A 25,403-nucleotide genomic window follows, 5' to 3' on the forward strand; every position below is an offset into this window, starting at 1 on the left:
GTTGCCATTTCTTTCTCCAATGCAGGAAAGTGAAAAGTGAAAGTGAAGTCGCTCAGTCGTGTCCCACTCTTAGCGACCCCATGGACTGCAGCCTACCAGGCTCCTCCGTCCATGGGATTTGCCAGGCAAGAGTCCTGGAGTGGCTTGCCATTGCCTTCTCCGGTGTAAATCTTGAAGCAAGCTCAAAAACAAAACTCTCAGCTTCCAACATTTATACATTAGTGGACAAATACTGCCATCAGAGATGAAATTCTTGCCTTGATAAACAGATTACTACGGCTTATTTAAATAGTTCTTCTGAGGGAGGGAAGTAGGTGGTCCTCGGGCTGAGCCACTGGAGCTTGTCTCCTGCTGACATTTCAGAGAAAAGACAGGGGCAGAGAGGAGCTGAGCTCTGCTGGGACAAAAAGATAAGGTGACAACATATTTTTTGGAATCAAGAAGATCTTCTAGACCACACATGTGCAGAAAAGATCCTTAGGGGTCAGGGAAGGGAGGAGGCACCAATCCATAATATGTCCTGCCAACTTCGCAGAGACTCTTGCGTGAATCCATCTTGGCTAAAAGATATGCATGCACATCTGAAGGACCTTGAATCTGACCAGATAAGAGCAACAAGCAAGATGATTGGCCAGAGGAAATCTACAAGGTGACTGGCCAGAGGAAACCTGGAAAATCCACACCCTCATATAAGCAATTTATGTCACCCCCAAAGCATGCCTCTATGAGCCCACCCATGTGTTCTTTTCACATGTTCTCTGCTTCTAATAAACGCTTTACCCACCTTACTATCTTTTGGTCTATGATGAATTCTTTCTTCAAAGAAGACAAGGACTGAGGTCCCATTTTAAGCCCACTGGCCCTCAGAGTCTAGTGATTAAAGATTCAACACTCTAACCACCATGGCCCAGATTCGTTCTTGACCAAGGATCGAAGATCCTGCTTCAAGCTACTGCACCCTAGAGCCCCCCAAATTACTTCTAAATCCATGACAATAAGATCCATTCACATCTGTTTGTTGTATAAAGTGTGAGGGTAGAGAGGCACCTCTGTGTGTGTCTGGATGTGCCTAGCTATGCATTTGAGCAGAAATGTGGGGGGCCTGACTTGCCAAGAAATCTTAAAAAAAATTTTTTTTTTAAATTTTTATTTATTTATTTAAATTTTTGGCTGTGCTGGGTCTTCATGGCTATGTCCAAGATTTCTCTAGTTGTGGAGAGCAGGGGCTACTCTTCGTTGCAGTGTGCAGGCTTCTCATTATGATGCACTTGCTTCTCTAGTTGCAGAGCATGGGCTCTAGGGTGTGCAGACTTCAGTAGTTGTAGTACACGGGCTTAGTTAGCCCTCAGTATGTGGAATCATCCTAGAGGAGGGACTCCTCCTCTGCATTGTGTCCCCTGCATTGACAGGTAGACTCTTAGCCATCATACCCCAGGGAAGTCCTGTAAAGAAATCTTAAAGCTGGCAAGTTCCTTCTTGTGTGACCAATCAGAACTCGTTGTGTGATTGTGAAAATGTGGAAAACTTCAGCTCCCAATTTCCTGTTACCAGTTAGTAGCTCTAACCCATGAAATGGTCCCTGGATACTTTAGGGCCCCGAAAACATTTGAGACTCCTGAAATCTAGTTCCTGAAATACTGCAGACCCTGTTTTGCTAACATTCCCACAATCAAGCCAGTGATAAGAGCCCACTGACAGCGCAAATGGAGTTTCCCAACAACAATTCATTTGCAAACAATAAACAGATAAGTATTTATTAAGTGCCTATTATATGTGCCAGGCCACAGAGATGCAGAGAAATATAAAACAGGCAAGTTATTTGCCCTGGTGAAAATAGCAGCTTAATATGAGGATTATTTTTTTATATTTGAAATTGTCATGGACATCCTCAGCCATGCTTTCTGGTTATACTTTTAGTAACTCTTGTCTGGACAAAAAGGAAAGAAGGCTATTGTGAATTCTGTAATATATGAATTTATATTTCTTCATCCACAAATGTAAACACATTTGAAATTAGTATCACATGTATTTAGGAAAGATACTCAGAAATATTAAAAAAAAAGCTTAGTCCCCTGAGATAGAGTAATAGCTAACATTTACCAAGCACTATGACGAGCTAGGTGCTGCTGCCAACAGAAAAAAAAATGCAGAGCCTGAGAGTTGAGAATTATGTTTTATATGGTGGACAGAACTGAGGACTTAAGCCCAGGATGCAGCCTCTCAGATAGCTCTGAGAGACTGCTCTAAAGAGGTGAAGGAGAAGTCAGGATATATAGGAGTTTTTACAACAAAGACCAGGTAGTCAAAACTTCAAAAGATTACTGTTAATTAAATAAAACCAGATATCTTCAGTTAAGGAATTTAGTGCTTTTCTATGCTTTATATTCTTTACTCTTTACATCAGGAACCCTATAAAGCAGATACAATTGCAATCCCATTTTACAGATGAGGAAATTGAGCCTTAGAGAAGTTAAGTAATCTCTTCCAGATTGTGTAAGAAACGAAACTGGAAGTGGTCCATTTTCAGAATCAAGTAGCTGGCCTTGGGTGGAAAATTATTAACAAACGGTTTTCCATTCAGAGCTACTAGTTTTGTCTTGAAAATTACTGGCAAGCTAGTCTTGCCTAACAGCTTACACCTGAAGAGTCCCTAAGCTAACAGGATGTCTGAGAAGGGATAAACAAAAATCCTTGTTGAAAAATGTAAACCTAGGGTGGGAAGGGAGAAGCAAGAATACCCTATGAGACTTGGGCAATTCTGGGAAGATTGTAACTGTATAGGACTCACCTAATGAGGAACCAGGGAGGGATCTGCAAGCCAGGGAATAAGTGTTAGCTGTAACTGTCCCGGGTGTGCCTGCCCACCAGACACCCGATCTTGCAAGACTGTCATTATAAGTCTTGCTTTCACTGTGCTTCGTGTCTCTTGAGTCCATCCCTTGGTTTTGGGCTGGTTGAGTGTGTTTCTCACAGACTATATAGCCAGCCACTAGTAGTAAGGATTCAAACTTGCACTGAATTATGGAGCCCAAGAACTACTTAGTTACACAGACCTTCCCTGAATTATGTATAAGGATACACACATACACACCCCCGCATAAACTAGGGGTGTTTGTTTACCTGCATAAACACTAGGTCCTCCACACTGACTGGCATACACTGGTCTACTGAATAAATGTCAGTCTACCTAGTCGGTTCTTTATAGTCAACAGATCTTTGAATGAGTCAGTTTATTTAGCATCTAATATATGTGTGCATTCAACCAAGTAGCTTTTTAAAATTAAAGTATAGTTGATTTACAATGGTGTGTTAATTTCTGCTCTTTAGCCAAGTGACTCAGTTTTATATATATATATATATACTTTCTTTTTTCTGTTCTTTTCCATTACAGTTTACCTTAGGATACTGAATATAGTTCCCTGAGCTATACAGCAGTACCCTGTTGCTTATCCACTCTGTATGTAATGGTTTGCATGCACTAAACCCAAACTCCCAGTCCATCCCTCCCCCATAGCAACCACAAGTCTATTCTCTATGTCTGAGTCTGTTTCTGTTTCATAGATAGGTTCATTTGTGTCATATTTTAGCTTCTACATACAAGTGATATCATATTTTATTGTCTTTCTCTTTTTGACTTACTTCACTTAGTACTGTAACAAGGAAGAGCAAAATCTGGTTCCATATTGGATCTGTTTCTCTTACTTTAACCTCTGCTTTCCATTGCTTTTGTTACTATAATCACTAAAAGGACGATATCCATAGCTACGAGCCTACATAACACCTGTCTTAGGGAACCCTGCCCCTCTGCCTGAATGTTAAACTAAAGTGTCTTTGTTGAGCTCACAGGCAAACAACTTGACCCCGCCCACCTGTGAACAGCTGCAGGAAAGCAGAAATTTACACATCCCCTCCTGGGGCTGGCCAAACTAGGAGATATTTTGCAAGACTTGTGGCCTTTTTACTTTATTTCTTCACCTCCTCCCCATCTCTGTTCTATAAAAAAGATAAGTATCCAGACCTCTATAAGATGGGACTCTAGAACTCTAGTCTGCCACCTTCTTGGACAGGCAGTTTTTCTACTACTCCTTGCCTCAGCGCCTCGCCTCCTGATTTATTGGCCTGTGTGTGGCGAGCAGACTGAGCTGGGACTCAGTATCAGTATGATAATCTCTCGTTCCATCCGTGTTGCTGCAAATGCCTTTATTTCATTCTTTTCTTGTGGCTGAGTAACATCCTATTATATAATGTACCACCTATTTTTTATCCATTCATCTGTTGATGAACAGTTAGATTGTTTCCATGTCTTGGCTATTGTGAATACTGCAGCTATGAACACAGGCATGCAATATCATTTGGGATTATACTTCTGCTCGGATATATACTCAGGAGTGGGATTGCTCGATCCTATGGTAATTCTATTTTTAGTTTTTGGAGAACCCCCATACTGCTTTTTGAAAATTATTTATTTAATTTTGGCAGGTTGGGTCTTTGCTGCTTTGTGGGCTTCTCTCAAGTTGCAGTGTGTGGGCTTCTCGTTGCTGTGGCTTCTCTTGATGTGGAGCATGGGTTCTAGGCATATGGGCTTCAGTGGTTGTGGCACAGGGGCTCAGTGGTTGCAGTTCCTGGGCTCTAGAGCACAGGCTCAGTTGCTCTGGGGCATGTGGAATCTTCCCCTGCCAGCCCCCCGGACCCCAATATTGTTTTCCATAGTGGCTGCAGCAACTCATGTTCTCACCAACAGTATAGGTGGGTTCCCTTTTCTCTATATCCTCTCCAGCAACGAAGTAGCCATTGAACACCTACTGTGAGTCAAGAACTGGGTTTATAGTGGTGAACAAAGACTCTCCTCTCACAGATCCTATATTCTAGTGGGGAGAAGGGGAGTATGGATGAAAAATGTTGCCTGCTCCATCAGCAAACAAAGACTGTTTCGGCCATCAAGCCATCAGTCACTGCTGCTGCCTCCCCACCATAAGCCTAGGGGAACTCAGGATGGGGAAGAACATGATACTAGCTGTAGATAGCTAAGTACACATCAAAGGAATAATTTCAGTGAATCCAAACTCTTGCATTTTCCCATACAGAGAAAAGCACTAAACTCCTTAAGTTGAGATACTCAGTTTTTTTCCTTTTATTATTATTATTATTTTGGCCACACCACACAGCTTGTGAGATCTTAGTTCTCTAACCAGGGATGGAACCCATGCCCCTTGCAGTGGAAATGCAAAGTTCTAATCACTGAACTGCCAGGGAATTTCCTTGGCTTTCTTTAATTAATAGTAATCTTTTGATGTTCCAACTACGTGATCTTTATTGCAGAACTCCTCCATACCCTGGCTCCTTGCTTACCTTTTTGGAGCAGTCTCAGAGCTATGTGGTGTGAAGTCCTCAGAAAGTCCACCAAATTAAACATATGGAACTTACATTTCATTTAACACTTACATAGCACTTACAAAGTGCCAGACATGGTCTCAGTTCTTTTCAAATATCTCATAAGTTTATCTTCTGAAAAAGTCAATAAAATATCAGTAATTATATTACATGTAAATAACCTAATTATTTCAAGTAAAAGACAAAAGGTGTCAGATTATATTTTTTAAAAGCCTAACTATACTACTGACAAAAGACACAAGGTAAAAAGTTCAAAAAGTTAAAAACAAAGGATTAAAAAAGTACCATTTCAATACTAGGAAGAAAGTTTGCATAGTTACACTAGTATTAGATACAGTAAAATTTAAGGCAAGAAGTCTTACTAGATACAAAAAGGAACAATTCTTATATGAAAAGGATTAGTCTACCAGAAGATACAGTAATTCAAAACCTGTATGCACACTATATTATAGCTTGAAAATTGATAAAACAGAAAAGGACATTAGAACTAAAATGAGAAATAAAGAAGTTCACAATGAGACTGGAAGACTTTACCACAATGCTACTCCAAGTACGATCCATAAACCAGTCCATGATGAGTTAATTATAGAAACTGAGCATAGCACTTACAAATTTTTATAGTAATTTAACATTGCTGAAATGTCTTACTTTTTTTAAAAAATGAAAACAATTGTCTACAACAGATTAGAAAGAAAAATGGCTCTTCACCACAAATGCTTTGAGAAGTACTATGTTAATATATCATTCTTAATAACTGATAGAACACATCTCTTGGGCCATTTTTAGTTTTCCCAATTTCTGATTGACAGCTCCTTCTCAATTCTGGTTTGTGGAAGGTGTAGAGGTGAAAATTAAACTCTAATGAGAAACAAAGGAAATGGAAGTTGAGAATGAAAAGTTTAGAAAAAGTTAATCAGGTTAAATGAAAAAAAAATCTAGATATAAAGCAATAACTTAAAGGCTGGTTCAATCCCAAATCTCTGCCTTCTCCCCGTACAACACCCTCTCAGGTTCCACAACAGATCAGAGCTTTTATTTTCTAGAAAACCTAAAACAGAGAGCCTCTAAGACTTGAAGAAACCAGACACTGTGGAGGGCAGGGATGAATCAGTGGACTAAAAATAGAGAGATTCAGTGAAAGGCTGCATAACAAATGATTAGATTCCCAACTCCCTTCCTTTTTCTGCTTCTAGAATGCCAGGAGTCCTGGCAATCTATGTAACAGAAAGGCAGGTTCACCTCCAAGAAAATGAAAAATGAACAAATAGATACTGACAGGTTGAGTCCTCCAACAGATTTGCTCTCAGGGAAAGTTCTCGCCATGTACACAAGACTTCAAACATCTTTAGAGCCTCACTCTAGAAAATGAAATGACAGCTAAAGACCATCTCTCATTTTTGGAGATAGCCTCCAAGAAAGGCATAAAGCAAAACTAACAACCTGTGGTAGCCAGCCTCCAACATGGCCTCCAATCATCTCCCATCTCTTTATATTGTCTCTTCCCACATTGTACACACATTTGTCAATGTGACTGATTGCTTACAGTAGAAATGATGGAATAAAAGTTTCAAGATTAGGTGATAAAAGACTGCAGTTTCCATCTTAGATTCTCTATTTCTCACTCTTGCTCTCTCATATCTTACTCTGAGGGAAACAAGCGGCCATGTTGAGAGCAGGGTGACTAATCTTTCCAGCTTGCCTGACTGAATGGGTTCCCAGATGCAAACCTTCAGAACTAAAATCAGGAGTCAACCAGGAAACCCGGAATGAGTTGGTCATCCTGGTTGTGAGCAGCCTTATGGAAAGGTCCGTGTGGGAAAGAACTGATGCCTCTGGCTAATAGCCAATGAGAAACTGTGGCCTGTCAACAACTCTGTAAATGAACTTAAGAGTGGATTCCCTAGCCCCAGTGGAGCCTTGAGATGACTACAGCCCCAGCCAATCCCATGCAACCTTGGAAGAGATCCTGAGTCTCTCACAGAGAGATTCTCACAAACTTCACAGATTGTGTGAGATAAAACCGTGTGTTGTTTTAAGTTGCTAAGCTTGAAGGTAATTTGCTAGACTATAGTAGATAACTAATACACAACAGAAAAAAACAAAAAACACCTGAAAAAGTTAATACTTCAAAAAAAGATATGATATAGTATTTCAACAGCAGGATTCTGTAACAAAGTGGAATGTGTTAAATTGACTGTAGTAGTGGCCTCAATTTGTTAAAGCCTCCCTGAATTCAGTACTTTGATTGTCAGTTCTCCATACTGATTTGGCCATGTGTCTTGCTTCGGGAGAGTAGCAAACATGACTCAGAGACTTAAAAAGCACCTGCACTTTGAGACTTGCTCTCTTGCTATTCTCGAGACCCTGATACCACGTGGGCAAAGCTAGGCTAACCAGCTGAAGGATAACAAACCAGATGGAAGAGAATGAAGGCACCCAAGATGACAGTCAGCCTTTATCTGTCCCAGTAGCTGACTGCAATTGCATCAGTGAGCCAAACTGAAGTCAATTGAGACTGGCCATGAGAGCAGAACCTCATAGCCTAGTCTAGCTCAAATTGCTGACCCACAGAATCATGAACTAAATAGCTGGCTGTCATCTTAAGCCACCAAGCTTTAGCTTTAGAGTGTTTTTTAAATTAATTAATTTATTTTTGGCTGCACTGGGTCTTCACAGCTGTGTGTGGCTTTTCTCTAGTTGCAGCAAGCAGGGGCTACTTTTTGTTGTGGATCACAGGCGTCTCATTACTGTGGCTTCTGTGTTGCAGAGCACAGGCTCTAGGGTACACAGGCTTCAGCAGTTGTGGCTCATGGGCTCTAGAGTGCAGGCTCAGTAGTTGTGGCACACGTGCTAAGTTGCCCCAGAGCATGAGTATTCTTCCTGGACCAGGAATAGAACCCATGTCCCCTGCATTGGCAGGCAGATTCCCAACCTCTGGGCCACCAGGGAAGTCCCTTAGGGAGTTTTTTGAAAAGGCATCATAAGGTAACTGATGCAAAAGTAGATGGAGAGTAAGATAGAGCTCTTGGAAATCAAAATTATGACAGTAAAAAATTTTTCAATGTTTTAGTAGAAATTCTAGGAAGATAAAATCAGAAGAAAAGATTAAAAAAATAGATCTAGAAGGTTTATATACAACCAATAGGAGTTCCAGAACTCCTATCTTTCTAGATCTATCCAGAAAGAGAGAAAAGAGAAATTGAGAGAGGTGGGGGATGTGTTGAAGAAATTGTAATATTCACTGTTAATGTCCTGTCCTTAATTCTTCATCCTTACCACCTTAATATATACCATAATTAGCTCTTGTATTTATCAACCTAAGGGTTTTTCCCCTGGGCATTTGAGCCTGCTTTGATACTTGACTATCAAAGAAAAATTAATAACTTAGGAAGTGAAGCCTCCTTCTTTCCAAGTATTGGAATTACGTATTTCCAAACAAAAGTGAAAGACTTATTCAGTGAAAATTATAAATCATGTTGAAAGAAATTTTAAAAGGCATAAAGAGCCTCCTGATGAAAGTGAAAGGGAAGAGTGGAAAAGTTGGCTTAAAACTCAACATTCAGAAACTAAGATCATGGCATCCGGTCCCATCACTTCATGACAAATAGATGGGGAAACAGTGCAAACAGTGAGAGACCCAATTTTCTTGGGCTCCAAAATAGCTGCAGATGGTGACTGCAGCCATTAAATTAAAAGATGCTTGCTCCTTGGAAGAAAAGCTATGACCAACCTAGACAGCATATTAAGAAGTAGAGACATTACTTTGCCAACAAAGATCCGTCTAGTCAAAGCTACGGTTTTTCCAGTAGTCATGTATGGATGTGAGAGTTGGACTATAAAGAAAGCTGAGTGCTGAAGAATTGATGCTTTTGAACTGTGATGTTGGAAAAGACTCCTGAGAGTCCTTTAGACTGCAAGGAGGTCCAACCAGTCAATCAGTCAATCAGTGCTGAATATTCAATGGAAGGACTGATGCTAAAGCTGAAACTCCAATCCTTTGGCCACCTGATGCAAAGAGATGACTCATTTGAAAAGACCTTGATGCTGGGAAAGATTGAAGACAGGAGGGGAAGGGGATGACAGAGGATGAAATAGTTGGATGGCATCACTGACTTGATGGACATGAGCTTGAACAAGCCCCGGGAGTTGGTGATAGACAGAAAAGCCTGGTGTGCTGCAGTCCATTGGGTCGCAAAGAGTAGGACACGACTGAGCAACTGAATTGAACTGAGGTAAAACACATCTCGTGTTCATGGAGTGGAAGATTTAAGATGTGAATACTACCCAAAGCAATCTAAGATTCAATGCAATCCCTATCAAGATCCCAGCGATGTTTTTGCAGAAATAGAAAAATTCTAGAAAATTCATTCTAAAACTCATGTGGGATAACAAAGGATTGTGAATGGCCCAAACAATCTTCAATAGGAACAAAGTTGACTCATGTTTTTGGGTTTCAAAACTCACTACAAAAGTATACTAATCAAAATAGTATGGTTCTGGTTTAAAACAGACATATTGACAAACAGAAAAGGATAGAAAGACCAGAAAAAAACCCTTCAAAATACGGTTAAATGATTTATGACAAAGGTGCCAGGACCATTATATGGGAAAATGTGCTGGGAAAAGTAGATATTCACATGCAACAGAATGAAGTTGTACCCTTACCTAAAATACAAAAGATAACCCCAAATAGATCAAAGACTTCAGTTCAGTTCAGTTCAGTTCAGTCACTCAGTCGTGTCCAACTCTTTGTGAACCCACAGACTGCAGCATGCCAGGCCTACCTCTCCATCACCAACTCCTGAAGTTTACTCAAACTCATGTCCATTGAGTCAGTGATGCCATCCAACCATCTCATGCACTGTCGTCCCCTTCTCCTCCCGCCTTCAATCTTTCCCAGCATCAGGGTCTTTTCCAATGAGTCAGTTCTTCACATCAGGTGGCCAAAGGATTGGAGTTTCAGCTTCAGCATCAGTCCTTCCAATGAATATTCAGGACTGATTTCCTTTAAGATGGACTTGTTGGATCTCCTTGCTGTCCAAGGGAGTCTCAAGAGTCTTCTCTTGAGAGAAGACTTCAAACTATAAAATTCTTAAAAGGAAACATAGGACTAAAGCTTCACAACTTTGGATCTGGCAATAATTTCTTGGATATGACATCAAAGGCATAAGCAACAAAAGAAAAAATAAACAAATGGAACTTAATGAAATTAAAAAATTTTTGTACGTGAAGAGACAGTATCAACAGAGTAAAAAGGCAACTCAAAGACTGAGAGGCAATATTAGCAAATCATACATCTGGGGTTAATATCCAGAATATATAGAGAACCCCTAAAACTCAACAACAAAAAACAACCTGATTCAAAATCAACAAAGGACTAAATAGACCCTTTTCCAAAGAGGAAATGCAGATGTGAACCAACAGGTACAAGGATGTTCAACATGACTGATCATCAGAGAAATGGAAATCAAAACCATAATGAGAGATCACCATATGCCTGCCAGAATAGCTATCATCAAAAAGAAGAACAAATAACAAATGCTGGCAAGGAAATGGCAAAACCTGGAGAATCCCTATGGCCACAGTGGCGGGCTATAGTCCATGGGGTCACAAAGAGTCTGTCACAACTGAGCAACCAAGAACACCACAGCACAGCAAACAGGGTACCCTCACATACTGTTGGTGGGAACTGTAAATTAGTGTAGCAACTGTGAAAAACAGTATGGAAGCTTCTCAAAAAACTAAAAATACAACTACTGTATGACTTTTCCACTCCTGGGTATATAGCCAAAAAAATCCCAAAAATACTAATTCAAAAAGATATGTGCACTGTGATGTTCATAGTAACATTGTTTACAACAGCTAGGGTATGGAAGCAACTTGTGTCCATCAACAGAAGAATGGATAAAGAAGATGTGGTGTACATATATATAACAAAATACTACTCAGCAATAAAAAAGATGAAATTTTGCCATTTGCAACAACACAAATGGACTTGGAGGGCATTACGCAAAGTGAAATAAGTCGGTCAGAGAAAGACACCTATTGTATGATATCACCTAAATGTGGACTCTAAAGAATGCAACAAACTAGTGAATAAAACAAAAAAGAAGCAGACTCGCAGATATAGAGAAGAAACTAGTGTTTACCAGTGGCGAGAAGAAAGGGGGGTGGGAAATATAGGGGTAGGAGGAAAAAAGGGTTATTACGGATTATATGAAATTATATGTATGAAACTCTTGAAAATTGTAAAGCACTACAGAATTTAAAAATTGTAAAGCACCCCTTCATGGATCACTGCCCTGTTGTGGTAAGGGGGCTCATGTAACTCGATGAAGCTATGAGCCATGCCATGGAGGGCCACCAAAGATGGAAGGGTCATAGCAGAGAGTTCTAACAAAACATGATTCACTGGAGGTGGAAATGACAAACCACCCCAATTTACTCGCTATTGAGAACTTCATAAACTGCATAAAAGGACAAAAAGATAAAATACCAAAAGATGAGTGTTTCCAGGTCTGAAGGTGTCCAATATGCTACCAGGGAGGAGTGGAGGAGAACTACTAATAGCCCCAGAAAGAATGAAGCGGCTGGGCCAAAGTGGAAACAACACTCAGCTGTGGATATTTCTGGTGATGAAAGTAAAATCTGATGCTGCAAAGAACAGTATTGCATAGGAACCTGGAATGTTAGGTCCATGAATCAAGGTAAATTGGACATGGTCAAGCAGGAGATGGTAAGAATAAACATTGATATCTTAGGAATCAGTGAACTAAAATGGATGGGAATGGGTGAATTTAATGCAGATGACCTTTATACCTATTACTGCAGGCAAGAATCCCATAGAAGAAATGGAATAGCTCTGAAATCCACAAGAGAGTCCAAAATGCAGTACTTGGGTGCAACATCAAAGGTGACAGAATGATCTGGGTTCATTTCCAAGGCAAATCAATCAATATCACAATAACCCACGTCTATGCCCCTACCAACGATGCTGAAGAAGCTGAAGTTGATCAGTTCTATGATGAACTAGAAGACCTCCTAAAACTAGCACCAAAAAAAGATGTTCTATTCATCATTGGCGATTGGAATGCAAAAGCAGGAAGTCAAGAGATACCTGGAGTAACAGGCAAGTTTGGCCTTGGAGAACAAAATGAAGCAGGGCAAAGGGTAACTGAATTCTGTCAAAAGAATGCATTGGTCATAGCAAATGTCCTTTTTCAATGACACAAGGGACGACTTTACACATGAACATCACCAAATGGCTAATATTGAAATCAAATTGATTACACTCTTTGTAGCTGAAGATGGAGAAGCTGTATACAGTCAGCAAAAACAAGATTTGGAGCTGACTGTAGCTCAGATCATCAGCTTCTCATGGCAAAATTCAGGCTTGAACTAAAGAAAGTGAGGAAAACCACTAGGACAGCCAGGTATGATTTAAATCAAATCCCCTATGAAAATGCAGCGGAGGTAATGAATAGATTTAAAGAATTAGAACTTGTAAACAGTGTGCTTGAAGAATTATGGATGAGGGTCCATAATATTGTACAGGAAGCAGTGAACAAAACCATCTCAAAGATAAAGAAAAGCAAGAAGGCCAAGTGGTTATGGGAGGAGGCCTTACAAATAGCTAAAGAAAGAAGAGATGTGAAAAGCAAGGGAGAAAGGGAAAGGTATACCAATTAAATACAGATTTCCAAAGAACAGCATGGAGAGACAAGAAGGCCTTCTTCAAAGAACAGTGTATAAAACTAGAAAAAACAACAGAAGGGGAAGACTAGACGTCTCTTCAGGAAACTTGGAGATATCAAGGGAACATTTGCCCAAAGATGGGCACAATAGAGGACAGAGGTGGTAGAGAACTTAGAGATGCTGAAGAGATCAAGAAGAGGTGGAAAGAATACACAGAAGAACTGTATAAAAAAGATACAGATGAACTGGATGACTACGATGGTATGGTCAGCCACCCAGAGCCAGTCATCCTGGGACAGTAAAGTCAAGTGGGCCTTAGGAAGCTCTGCTGTTAATAAAGCCAGTGGATGCAATGGAATTCCAGCAGAACTATTCAAAACCCTAAAGGATGATGCCATCAAGGTGTTGCATTCAATATGTCAGCAAATCTGGAAGACCCAGCAGTGGCCACAGGACTGGAAAAGGTCAATCCTCATTCCAATTCCCAAGAAGGGTAGTACTAAAGAATCTGCTACCCATCAGACAATTACACTCATCTCCCATGCTAGTAAGGTCATGCTTAAAATCTTGTATGCTAGGCTTCAGGATTATGCAAATCAAAAACTTCCAGATGTCCAAGGTGGATTTAGAAAAGGAAGAGGAACCAGAGATCAAATTGCCAACATTTCTGGATCATAGAGAACACTAGGGAATTCCAAAAAAAAAAAAAAAAAACTACCTCTGTTTCATCGACTATGCCAAAGCCTTTGACTGTGTGGATCATAATAAACTGTGGAAAGCTCTTAAAGAGATGGGAATACCAGACCATCTTACCTGTCTCCTGAGAAACCTATATGCGGCTCAAGAAGCAACCTGTATGCAAAGGCAAACCCTGTATGAAACAACTGATTGGTTCAAGATTGAGAAAGGAATACAACAGGGCTGTCTGCTGTCACCCTGTTTGTTTAATCTACATGCTGAGCACATCATGAGAAATGTTGGGCTGGATGAGATACGAGCTGGAATCAAGATAGGCGGGAGAAACTTCAACAACTTCAGATATGTGAATGATACCACTCTAATGGCAGAAAGCGAAGAGGAACTAAAGAACCTCTTGATGAGAGTGAGGGATGAGAGTGAAAAAGAGCCAGCTTAAAACTAAATATTAAAAAAAAACACCTAAGATCATGGCACCTGGCCCCATTAACTCATGGTAAATAGAAGGGGAAATGGTAGAAGTAGTGACAGATTTCCTCTTCTTGGGCTCTAAAATCACTGAGGATGGTGACTGCAGCCATGAAATCAGATGTTTGCTTCTTGGAAAGAAAGCTATGACAGACCTAGACGGTGTGTTGAAAAGCAGAGACATTACTCTGCCGAGAAAGGTCCTTTATAGTCAAGCATATGGTCTTCCCAGTGGTCATGTACAGTTGTGAGAGCTGGACTATAAAGAAGACGGAGCGCTAAAGAATTGAAGCCTTTGAACTATGGTGCTGGAGAAGACTCCTGAGAGTCCCTTGGACAGCAAGGAGATCAAACCAGTCAGTCTTAAGGGAAATCAACCCTGAATACTCATTGGAAGGATGCTGAAGCTGAAACGCCAGTATTTTGTTCATTTGATGTGAACAGCCGACTCATTGGAAAAGTCCCTGATGTGAAAGATTGAGGGCAGAAGGAGAAGATGGCGTCAGAGGGTAAGATAGCTAGATTGCATCACCAATGCAATGGACATGAACTTGAGCAAACTTTGGAGATAGTGAGGGACAGAGAGGCCTGGTGTGTTGCAGTCCATGGTGTTGCAAAGAGTCAGACACGACTGGGTAACTGAACAACAACAATGGATTACATGAAATCATATGTATGTAACTTCTGAAAATTGTAAAGCACTATAGAATTTAAAGAATCTTCCATTCAGTAAAAATTTTCAAGTTAAAAAAGAACAAAAGACTTAATTAGACATTTCTCCAAGTAAGATATACAAATGGAAATAAGCACATGAAAAGATGTTCAGTGATACATCAGTTCAGGATCACTGATCATTCAGTTCAGTTCAGTTGCTCAGCCGTGTCCAACTCTTTGCGACCCCATGAATCGCAGCACGCCAGGCCTCCCTGTCCATCACCAACTCCTGGAGTTTACTCAAACTCATGCCCATCGAGTCGGTGATGCCATCCAGCCATCTCATCCTCTGTCGTCCCCTTCTCCTCCTGTCCCCGATCCCTCCCAGCATCAGGGTCTTTTCCAATGAGTCAACTCTTCGCATGAGGTGGCCAAAGTATTGGAGCTTCAGCTTCAGCATCGGTCCTGCCAATGAACACCCAGGACTGATCTCCTTTAGGATGGACTGGTTGGATCTCCTTGCAGTCCAAGGGACTCTCAAGAGTCTTCTCCAACACCACAGTTCAAAAGCATCAAATTTTCGGCGCTCAGCTTTATCATTAGGGAAATGCAAACCAAAATTATGAGATACTACCTCACATCCATTAGGATGGCTGCCATTCAAAAAAAGAACAGAAAATAAACAAGTTTTGGCAAGCATGTTGAGAAACTGGAACTCCTGTGTACTTCTGGTGAAAATGTAAAATGGTATTGCCACTGTGGAAAACAGTACAGTGGCTCCTCAAAAAACTACAAATAGAATTACCATACGATCCAGCAATTCCATTTTTGCACATTTACCCAAAAGAATTGAAAGCAAGGTCTCAAAGAGATATTTGTACACTCATGTTCACAACTGCTAAAATGTGGAAACAACCCAAGTGTCCATCAACGAATGAATGGATAAAGAAAATGTGATATATACATACACTGGGATATTATTCAGCCTTACAAAGGAAGGAAATTCTGACACATGCTATGATACGGATGATGTGATATGACTGGGAATCTGTGTGCCAATGCAGGGGACAAGGGTTTGGTCCCTGGTCTGGGAAGATTTCACTAGCTGCAGGGCAACTAAGACCCCGTGCCACAACTACTGGCCCACACGCAGCAACTACTGAACCCCCCGCCCCAGCCCTAGAGCTCATGGTTTGTGACAAGAAAAGTCACCGCAATCAGAAGTCCGTGCAGGGTACAACTAGAGAGTAGCCCCTGCTCACTGCAAATAGAAAAAGCCTATGCACATCAATGAAGACCCAGCACAGCCAAAAATAAAGAAAAAAAACAAAACAAAACAAACCCATGTTGTTTAGGATAACAAGACTATTTTTTAGCAATGTATGTGGAAGTCTTTTTAAAACGCATACATAAATGCAAGAGATGAGTGAAGCAGTTTAGACAGACCTGAATTACACCACAGCTTTCTTTTTCCATATTGTCTCTTTAAACATCCCCCATCCTACTCCCACCCCCTAAATATCCCTTCTGGTGGCTCTAGGGTGTTTCATGGAGTAATGTAATTGCCGGGTGCCACAGGCTGGGCAGGAAAGGTCGGTGCAGGACTGAGGGATGGGAGGAAAATAAGGAAGTAGCCGCTTCTCTGCGCGATCGGGTTTCCAGCATCCTCCTTCACCCCTCCCTCGTCTGTGTCTACCTTTTGATGCCCGTAGAGCCAGTGAGTGGGGGGCGAGGGGAAGGGACGCAGGTCCCGAAGCAACCTCTGCCTCTGCAGGTAGAGCCTGATGGCGTGCAGCAGCCCTAGGGCCAAGCAGAACACCAACGTCAGGTGAAAGGGCCTTGCCCAGTGCGTCTCAAGCCAGGAGGACTCCATCCAGGAGGACGCCATCGCTCTGTGTTGCGAGGATTGCCTTGCCCGCCGGGAGCTTTGTTTAGCCGGCTCTTGCGGGAGGATCCACCCACTCACTCCAGGGCAAAGCCCGCCCACTGTTTCTCTGTGCCCTCAGGCAAGATCCCCGCTTCCTCTCCCCTTCTCCCTCTCCCCCGCTTCCCCCTCTCGTCGCCAAGGGTGCTGAGGAAGAGGTGAGAGAGGCAGTTCCCTCTTGGCTGGAGGAAGCAGGCGCGAGTTCCCGGATTTCTTGCCCTTTATCAATGGATGCAAACCTGTATTCAGGACGACTTCTCATGGAGTGTCATAGTTCATGTGTGACAGTTTTCAGTCACAGAAGATCTGAATTTTAGGTTTTGAAGTAATGCCAAAGCTAAAGTCGTTGGTTTTCGTCTTTGCCACAAAGCGGTTGTAAACTGAGCTGAAAAAAAGAACTTGTTCCCCTCTGAAATGCTGTCAAAACCCACAAGAGTCTGGGGGCTGGTAATGCGTGAGTAGGATTATTACCCTTATATAGGTACCCTGTCCAGTGGTGTGCCAGTAATGTCTTACAGCTGGTTCTCACTCTGGTTACTTGTGCTTGCCAGTGTCCAGCAAGTCTTATTTCAAGTCTGCCAGCAGAGGACCCTGAACACTGAGTTGGGAAGAGATGCAAAGTTGCTACCATCATACCAAAGTTCCACCACACAGATTCAGACGGGGCCAGTTACAGGATTTGTGGATCCAGGTGCAAGATGAAAATGTGGGGTTCCTTGTTAAAACTTATTAAAAATTTCAAGATGATGACAGCAGAGCATTAAACCAAGCACACACCCTTTTGAGTGCAGGGCTTAGATCTCAGGCCCATGAAGCCAGCCCTGGATACAAGAGACATCAGTTCAGTTCAGTCACTCAGTCGTGTCTGACTCTTTGCGATCCCATGAATCGCGGCACGCCAGGCCTCCCTGTCCATCACCAACTCCCAGAGCTTACTGAAACTCATGTCCACTGAGTCAGTGATGCCATCCAACCATCTCATCCTTTGTCCTCCCCTTCTCCTCCCGCCTTCAGTCTTTCCCAGCATCAAGGTCTTTTCCAATGAGTCAGTTCTTTGCATCAGGTGGCCAAAAGATTGGAGTTTCAGCTTCAGCATCAGTCCTTCCAATGACTATTCAGGACTGACTTCCTTTAGGATGGACTGGTTAGATCTCCTTGCTGTCCAAGGGACTCTCAAGAGTCTTCTCCAACATCACAGTTCAAAAGCATCAACTCTTTGGTGCTCAGCTTTCTTTTGAGCCCAACTGTCACATCCGTACATGACTAGTGGAAAAACCGAAAAACCGAAGCTTTGACTAGACAGACCTTTGTTGGAAAAGTAACGTCTCTTCTTTTTAATATGCTGTCTAGGTTGGTCATAACTTTTCTTCCAAGGAGCAAGTGTTTTTTAATTTCATGGCTGCAGTGATTTTGGAGCCCCCCAGAATAGTCTGTCATTGTTTCCCCATCTATTTGTCATGAAGTGATAGGACCAGATGCCATGATCTTAGTTTTCCGAATTTTGAGTTTTAAGCCAACTTTTTCACTCTCCTCTTTCACTTTCAAGAGACCTAATTATTAATAATCTCAAGAGCATAGATAATGGTAAAGTATAGTAAAATTAGAAAATTATGCATTTTCTTGCCTGGAGAATCCCAGGGACGGGGGAGCCTTGTGGGCTTCCGTCTATGGGGTCGCACAGAGTCGGACACGATTGACGCAACGTAGCAGCAGCAGTACTTATTAATCATCAGATATGGGCCTCACTGGTGGTTCAGTGGTAAAGAATCCACCTGCCAATGTAGGAGAGGCAGGTTCGATCCCTGGTTTGGGAAGATGCCCTGGAGAAGGAAATGGCAACTCTCTCCAGTATTCTTGCTTGGGAAATCCCATGGATAGAAGTGCCTGGTGGGCTACAATCCATGGGGTCACAAAGAGCCAGACAGAACTGGGTGATTAACACAATGACAACAGCAAAACCATCAGGTGGTAAACTAGGATTCAAGAGACCTAATTTCTCAAGCTGCTGTCCCTCACATCTAGCCTTCTTTTATACATCCATTTATTTATGCTAAAACAGGCAAATGTAAGGTGTTGGACTCACAGCCCAGAATAATAAACCCAGTCTCTGCTGCAAGCCCCTACTCCCCGCTCCTTGGTACCACCCACTCCTCAGGCTCCCACCCCAGTCTCTGGAGCCAGGTTTTACTTGGCAAGGTAACGGCAGGACAGACTCCAATGAAGACAATTTCACCTGGACCAAGTGCCGGCCCCTTAAATCCACTGTGCACCACACATGAAGTGTTTCAGTTGCCTCTTCTCAGACCTTACCACCTCCCGCCTATCTCTCTCTCTCAACCAGAAACTGCTGTTTAACAGTGTATCAGAATCTGCTGGTTTACAATCTCTCCTGGGAGAGTCATAGCATTTTTATTTTTCTGATTCTTCCTCTGTGCCCTGCTCTTTCCCTAGACCATGGTAAGTGTATGGTGGCCTTCATAAAACTGCATCGTAGTGGTCTGGCTGAAGACCTCAGATTCATACCTAGGTCCTGGGTAGTCTCAGCTTTGTGAGATCTAGTCTGGTCTGGTCCTTGGGTTGGTGAACTTCTAGTTAGTTCTCTCAGCAGGGTCAGGGCCTGAGGACAGCTTACCTGACCCAGTCCCACCCAGGCTCTTGCTGGAAGTGTTAGCTCTCTGAGACCTGGCCAGCCTATTTTCAGCATTCCATGTCCTCCCTTGCAGAACAAAGGAACTTTGGGCTTTTTACCAATATACCCTAAGAGGCATGAGGGTGCTAGCTCAGGCCTTCTTTCTCCTTCACTGCCAGTTTCATTCTGCTTCCTCCCAAAAAGGAACTGTTGTGCTATCAACTTTTCTGTCATCTATCCAAAACTTGCCTTCCCTCGATTTTAGACTAGATGAGAGAAATTAGTTACTCTCCTGACCACTGGCTTCCTGACCTCTGCCCATTCTTTCCCCAGCCCAGTAGGTTGGAAGAGGTGGCTTTTCCACAACCTCCATTTCATGTAGGAAGAACTTTCCTTATGATGTTGCCTGTGTTCTGTCTACCTTCAATTGAGAGTGAAGATCTACCATTCACTCCAACAGTGGGGAAGTAGAGAAACTTAGAAATTTGTTCTGGCTAAAGACTAGCTTTCCATACTTACTGGCACTCAAAAATCCCATTTTTGGGGGAGCAGTCCCTTCCTTCTGTTGGCATTCTTATGCAAATAGCCACTGAATTCAATTTCCTCAGCTGCAGTACAGGGGACAGGGGTCATTGAAAAAGCCCCCAGCAACACAGACAATGATGCTTGGCAGGTCCAAATAAGTAAGGACTTCAGGCTTTGCCTGGGACATAAGAATCCACTGACGGGATTTAAGATGGAAAGTTACATGGGTTAGATAGTAGAGCACTCTGATGACTATTTGGATGATAATAGCAGGTAAATATTTATTGTGTGCTTACTAAGTGCCAAGTACTATTCTAAAGTGATTTAGAAGTCGTAGCTTATTTAATTATCAAATTAAAAATCTGAGATTGGTTTTAGCATTTTACATATCCTCATTTTATGTATACAGAAACTGGGACACAGAGAAATTATGCAATTTGCCCAAGGACACTAGAGGGTAAGGAGGCAATCCCAAGAATCCAGGTCTCAGGATCTTAACATTTATGGGAGCAAATTATGTGTGCATATAGAAGGATATGGGTGTCCCAGGGGGCTCAGTGGTAAAGAATCCTCCTGCCAATGCAGGAGACACGAGACGCAGATTCGATCCCTGGGTCAAGAAGATGCCCTGGAGAAGGAAATGGCAACCTACTCACTGCTCTTGCCTGGGAAGTCCTGTAGATAGGAGCCTGGTGGGCTCTAGTCCATGAGGCTGTGAGAGTTGGACACAACTTAGGCACTAAGCCACAAAAATAGAGGGATATAGGACCTGAGCTAGGAGAACAGTTCAAATGCTATTTTTGTGTTCAGGTAAGAAGTGAAAATGGCCTGGACTGCCAGTATCATGGGACAGAGAGGCAGAATGAGTGGGAGAAATACTGATGTAGTTTTTATGGGGATTGGTAACTGACTGGATGTGGACACAGTAGGGAAGAAATCTAGGATGATCCTTATGTTTCTATTCTTGAGATAGACAAAGCAAGAAGAATTAATATTCCCTAACGTCCCTCTTCCCTGACACCCCCCAATCCTTGTCCTGTGTGTCTTGTGCTCATCTCAAACTCATCTTCAAGATTCACTGCCTCTATAAATGCTTCTCTAACCAGCCCCAGCCCATGGGAATCTATCCTGTGAACAATCAACACATTCATTTTTATTTATTTTGTGTTGTGCTGGATCTTCATTGCTGCACGCAGACTTTTTCTAGTTGCAGTGAGCGAGGTCTACTCTTCAGGCTTTTCATAGGCTTTTCACTGCAGTGGCTTCTCTTCTTGTGGAGGACAGGCTCTAGGTACACGGGCTCAGTAATTGTAGCACATGGGCTCAGTAGTTGTGTCTCTCAGGCTTTAGAGTGTGGGAGCTCAGTAGTTGTGGTGTACAACCCCAGCAGCTCCACACCATGTGGAATCTTCCTGGACCAGGGATTGAACCCATGTCCCCTTCATTGGCAAGTGGATTCCCATCCACTGTACCACCAGGGACGTCCCAACACATTTTTATAGCTTTCATTTGACACTTTGCTCCTGCTTTCATTTATTGTGCATCTCACAATCACCAATCCTATGCAGCCTCATTATGTATTCCTCATTATGTACCTCTTTATATATGCAATTTGCTTTCCTAATTAGGTTTTGAAACTCTATAGTGGTTCAAATATTGTGTTTTTCATCTCTTGGATTCTCTTGGAGCCCAACTTTGGGCTAGACACACAGTAGATGTTTTAAAAATAGTTCTTTAATTCACTTGAACTAAGGAGACATGTGGGGGAAGGGGGAGATTTCGGAATGAGCAGAGTGAGGAATATAGAATAATGATCTCCAAAACAAATGGAAGACAAAGAACTGGAGACTTCCCAGGTCCAACAGTTTGTATACTAAGAGAATAAGCATAACGTAGGGAGTGGGGAAGGGAGTTGAGAAGAGGAAGAATAAATTAAAGTGGCAGTTATTTTCATGACAGGGAGTCTGGTGCTTGTTCATAACGGACATGGTGTTGCAAAGTGCTGAGAGGGGGCAATAAGAGAGAAAAAATAGGGCCAGCGGATGAATGGGGCATTGAATAGAATGAATGAGCCGGTGGGATGTGGCTCAGAAACTTATAGATGGATATTTTCATGAAAATATTGAGGCTGGGTAGAAATCACTGCATTCTGCTCTTAATTTAACACAGAAGTTATAGTTTTTGAAGGGGTGCAACTGGGAAGAAATGTGAGAAGTGTGAGAGGTGAGAAACAGGGAGGGAGTGGGTAGATTAGATTTCTGATGCCAAATAACCTCAATTTTCTTAAAAGGTTCTGAGGCATTGTTCGCTCTGGCAGGGACGGGGAGGATTGAGTGCCTGAGCAGAGTGGTGATTTGGGACAGCCACCATGGTTAATGTGAGGACGTAGGCACATAAGATGCGAAAAGACAGGAACCAGTGGGATTTACATAGCAAGTTCCATGCAGAGGGCCAAGGACACAGAGTTCCATTACTTCCTTCCACAAGAGCCTGGAGGTAAGAGAAAGGAAATGTTCAGGTAGGAAGCATAGACCCATTCGCCACGGGCACTGTTGCCTCCTGTAGACCAGCCATTGCCGAGCGACACCAGGATACAAAGATGGATCAAGGGGAGGCCGTGGCCTGGCAGAGCTCACAATCTGGTGGTGGGGGGGACAGATTGATAAGCAAAGAGATACAATACAATGGGTAAATGCCACAATTGGAAGGACCCATGTGGATTATTTAGACCTTGTCCTGTCCTTGGAATAAGGAAATTAAATCCAAAAAAGGGGAAGGGACTTGCCCTAAGCCCCTTATCACCAGACTGAGAATTTTAAGGTCCCTTCTCGTTTTCTCTTTGTCTCCTGTGTGACACAGCAGTTGCACTGGTCTCCCCAGTCCCTTTGAATGATACAACCAGTGAATCGGGGAGACCTTTCAGTTCAGTTCAGTTCGGTGGCTCAGTCGTGTCCAACTCTGTGACCCCATGAACCGCAGCATCCCAGGCCTCCCTGTCCATCACCAACTCCCGGAGTCCACCCAAACCCATGTCCATTGTTTCGGTGATGTCATCCAATCATCTCACCCTCTGTTTTCCCCTTTTCCTCCTGCCCTCAATCTTCCCCAGCATCAGGGTATTTTCCAATGAGTCAGCTCTTCACATCAGATGACCAAAGTATTGGAGTTTCAGCTTCAACACCAGTCCTTCCAATGTACACCCAGGACTGATCTCCTTTAGGATGGACTAGTTGGATCTCCTTTCAGTCCAAGGGACTCTCAAGAGTCTTCTCCAACACCACAGTTCAAAAGCATCAATTCTTCTGTGCTCAGCTTTCTTTATAGCCCAGCTCTCACATCCATACATGACTACTCGAAAAACCACAGCCTTGAAGGATCTTTGTTGGCAAAGAAATGCTTCTGCTTTTTAATATGCTGTCTAGGTTGGTCATAACTTTCCTTCCAAGGAGTAAGTGTCTTAATTTCATGGCCGCAATCACCATCTGCAGTGATTTTGGAGCCCAGAAAAATAAAGTCAGCCACTGTTTCTACTGTTTCCCCATCTATTTGCCCTGAAGTGATGGGACTGGATGCCATGATCTTAGTTTTCTGAATGTTGAGCTTTAAGCCAACTTTTTCACTCTCCTCTTTCACTTTCATCAAGAGGCTCTTTAGTTCTTCTTCACTTTCTGCCATAAGGGGAGACTTTTGAATGTGTCTAGTCATGGTACTCTGTTACCATGACTAATACCAATATTTTAAAAACTGGGTAAGAAGTGTGAGGCTCCAGAGGAGGAAAAGGAGCCACAGAGAAGTATGAGGGAAACTAGGAGCACTCTCCACAAGGAGAGATTTTCACAACACTTGAAATGAAAGATGGATTCTGGGCGCATGAGACAATGAGGACCAAACATAAAATGTGTGTCTTGGGATTAGCATCACAGAAGTCAGTGTTAACTGTAAGAAGATATATTAAAATTATAGAAGCCAAAATAATGTGGGTCGAGAAGTGAATATGATGGCAATTCATTGAGACAGTGGAGAAAGCATTAACCACCCTGAAAAGTCTGGCTCTGAGAAGGAAAAAATTTTGATGTTACCCATGTGTAGGGGTGGGGGGCTTCCCAGGTGACTCAGTGGTACAGAATCTGCCTGCAGTGCAGGAGACACAGGAGACATGGGTTCGATCCCTGGGTTGGGAAGATCCCCTGGAGAAGGAAATGGCAACCCAGTCCTCTACACCAGCCAGTGCTGAGTGACACCAGGAGACAAAGATGGATCAAGGGGAGGCCTTGTCCTGGCAGAGCTCACAATCTGGTGGTGGGGGGCACCGAGAATCCCATGGGCAGAGGAGTCTGGTGGGTTACAGTCCATAGTGTGACAAAGAAAGAGTCAGACATGACTGAGCACACAGCCACCTGGGGATTTGAGGCAGGAAGTTAAGGTCTCCCCACTACCCCTGTTCCTAGAAGAGAGAGGGGTTGGGATCCTTGGTGCAATCACTAGCCTTGAACTAGGAAGAAGGAAAGGTTAGGGTAGACCAAAAGTTTCACATTTTGTGTTATTTCAGACCACAACAGAGAGCAGCACAAAATGTAAATCTCATAAAAATCCCATGAAAAAATCTCCAGATCATGGATAGTTTTAAATTGTATCCATATCACTAAAATTTACAATTTCAAGATCCAGTCTCTATCTCCTTTTTTAAAAAAACATAAATGTTGAAATAATTTCAAAACTATTTTAAATTCAAAATACTTGAATTTCAGAGTATATTGAAGTCATCTGATCAAAAGTATACTTGCCTAATATCAGGGTAAATAACCGGCTGCTGTCAACAGTAAGTTAAACAAATGCCTTCAGCAATCCTTCATATTTGTTTGAACTGGGTAAAATTCAAAAAATATTAATTTTATTTGTGCAATTAGATGAGTAACGTAACTATGGGGCATAACAGCCTATGCCAGGATAGACTTTCACCTGGAATAATAATCACATAAAATGATATTGAACTATACTACATGCCAGGTACTTTATATACACTGTCTCCATTCTCCTAAGCAGGTCTGACTTACCATCCCTAATTTACAGATGAACAAATTGAAGGTTAGAGAAGCTAAGTCATGATCTTAATCTCTCCTCTGTATCACATGGTGCCTCCAGGGTATCATAAGACCCCCTCCCCTGCCAGTTCTTCTCATTACACAGGCATACAGTGAGCCGTAAGTGGACCAAAAGTTTCTAATATTAACCTGCATTCATTATTGACTAAATAGAAACATCTTACCCTGGTAAGAAACAAAAAGGAAAATCGGCCTGAAATATACATTTTGAAGTATTTGATATTACCAAATTCAAAAATCTATTTCTAAATATCTTCCCACATGACCACTATTCATATTTCCTTAAATTCCTGAAAGTTAGAGTAGAGTTACCTACACC

The 25,403-nt window shown here is 42.2% G+C and overlaps 1 protein-coding gene across 1 annotated transcript in view; it reads right to left on the bottom strand.

Moving 5' to 3' along the window:
* The window catches only part of LOC122678018 (cytochrome P450 4X1), a 36,646-nt gene extending 19,830 nt beyond the window's left edge, over positions 1-16,816 (bottom strand). The window contains exon 1 of the mRNA XM_043878444.1: positions 16,601-16,816. Coding sequence (XP_043734379.1) covers positions 16,601-16,792 — 192 coding nt within the window. The 5' untranslated portion in view covers positions 16,793-16,816. The remainder of the gene's footprint in view (positions 1-16,600) is intronic.
* Between the last annotated feature and the right edge of the window lie 8,587 nt (positions 16,817-25,403).

The sequence above is a fragment of the Cervus elaphus genome, chromosome 20 (assembly GCF_910594005.1).
Source record: "Cervus elaphus chromosome 20, mCerEla1.1, whole genome shotgun sequence".
NCBI classification, from domain to species: domain Eukaryota; kingdom Metazoa; phylum Chordata; class Mammalia; order Artiodactyla; family Cervidae; genus Cervus; species Cervus elaphus.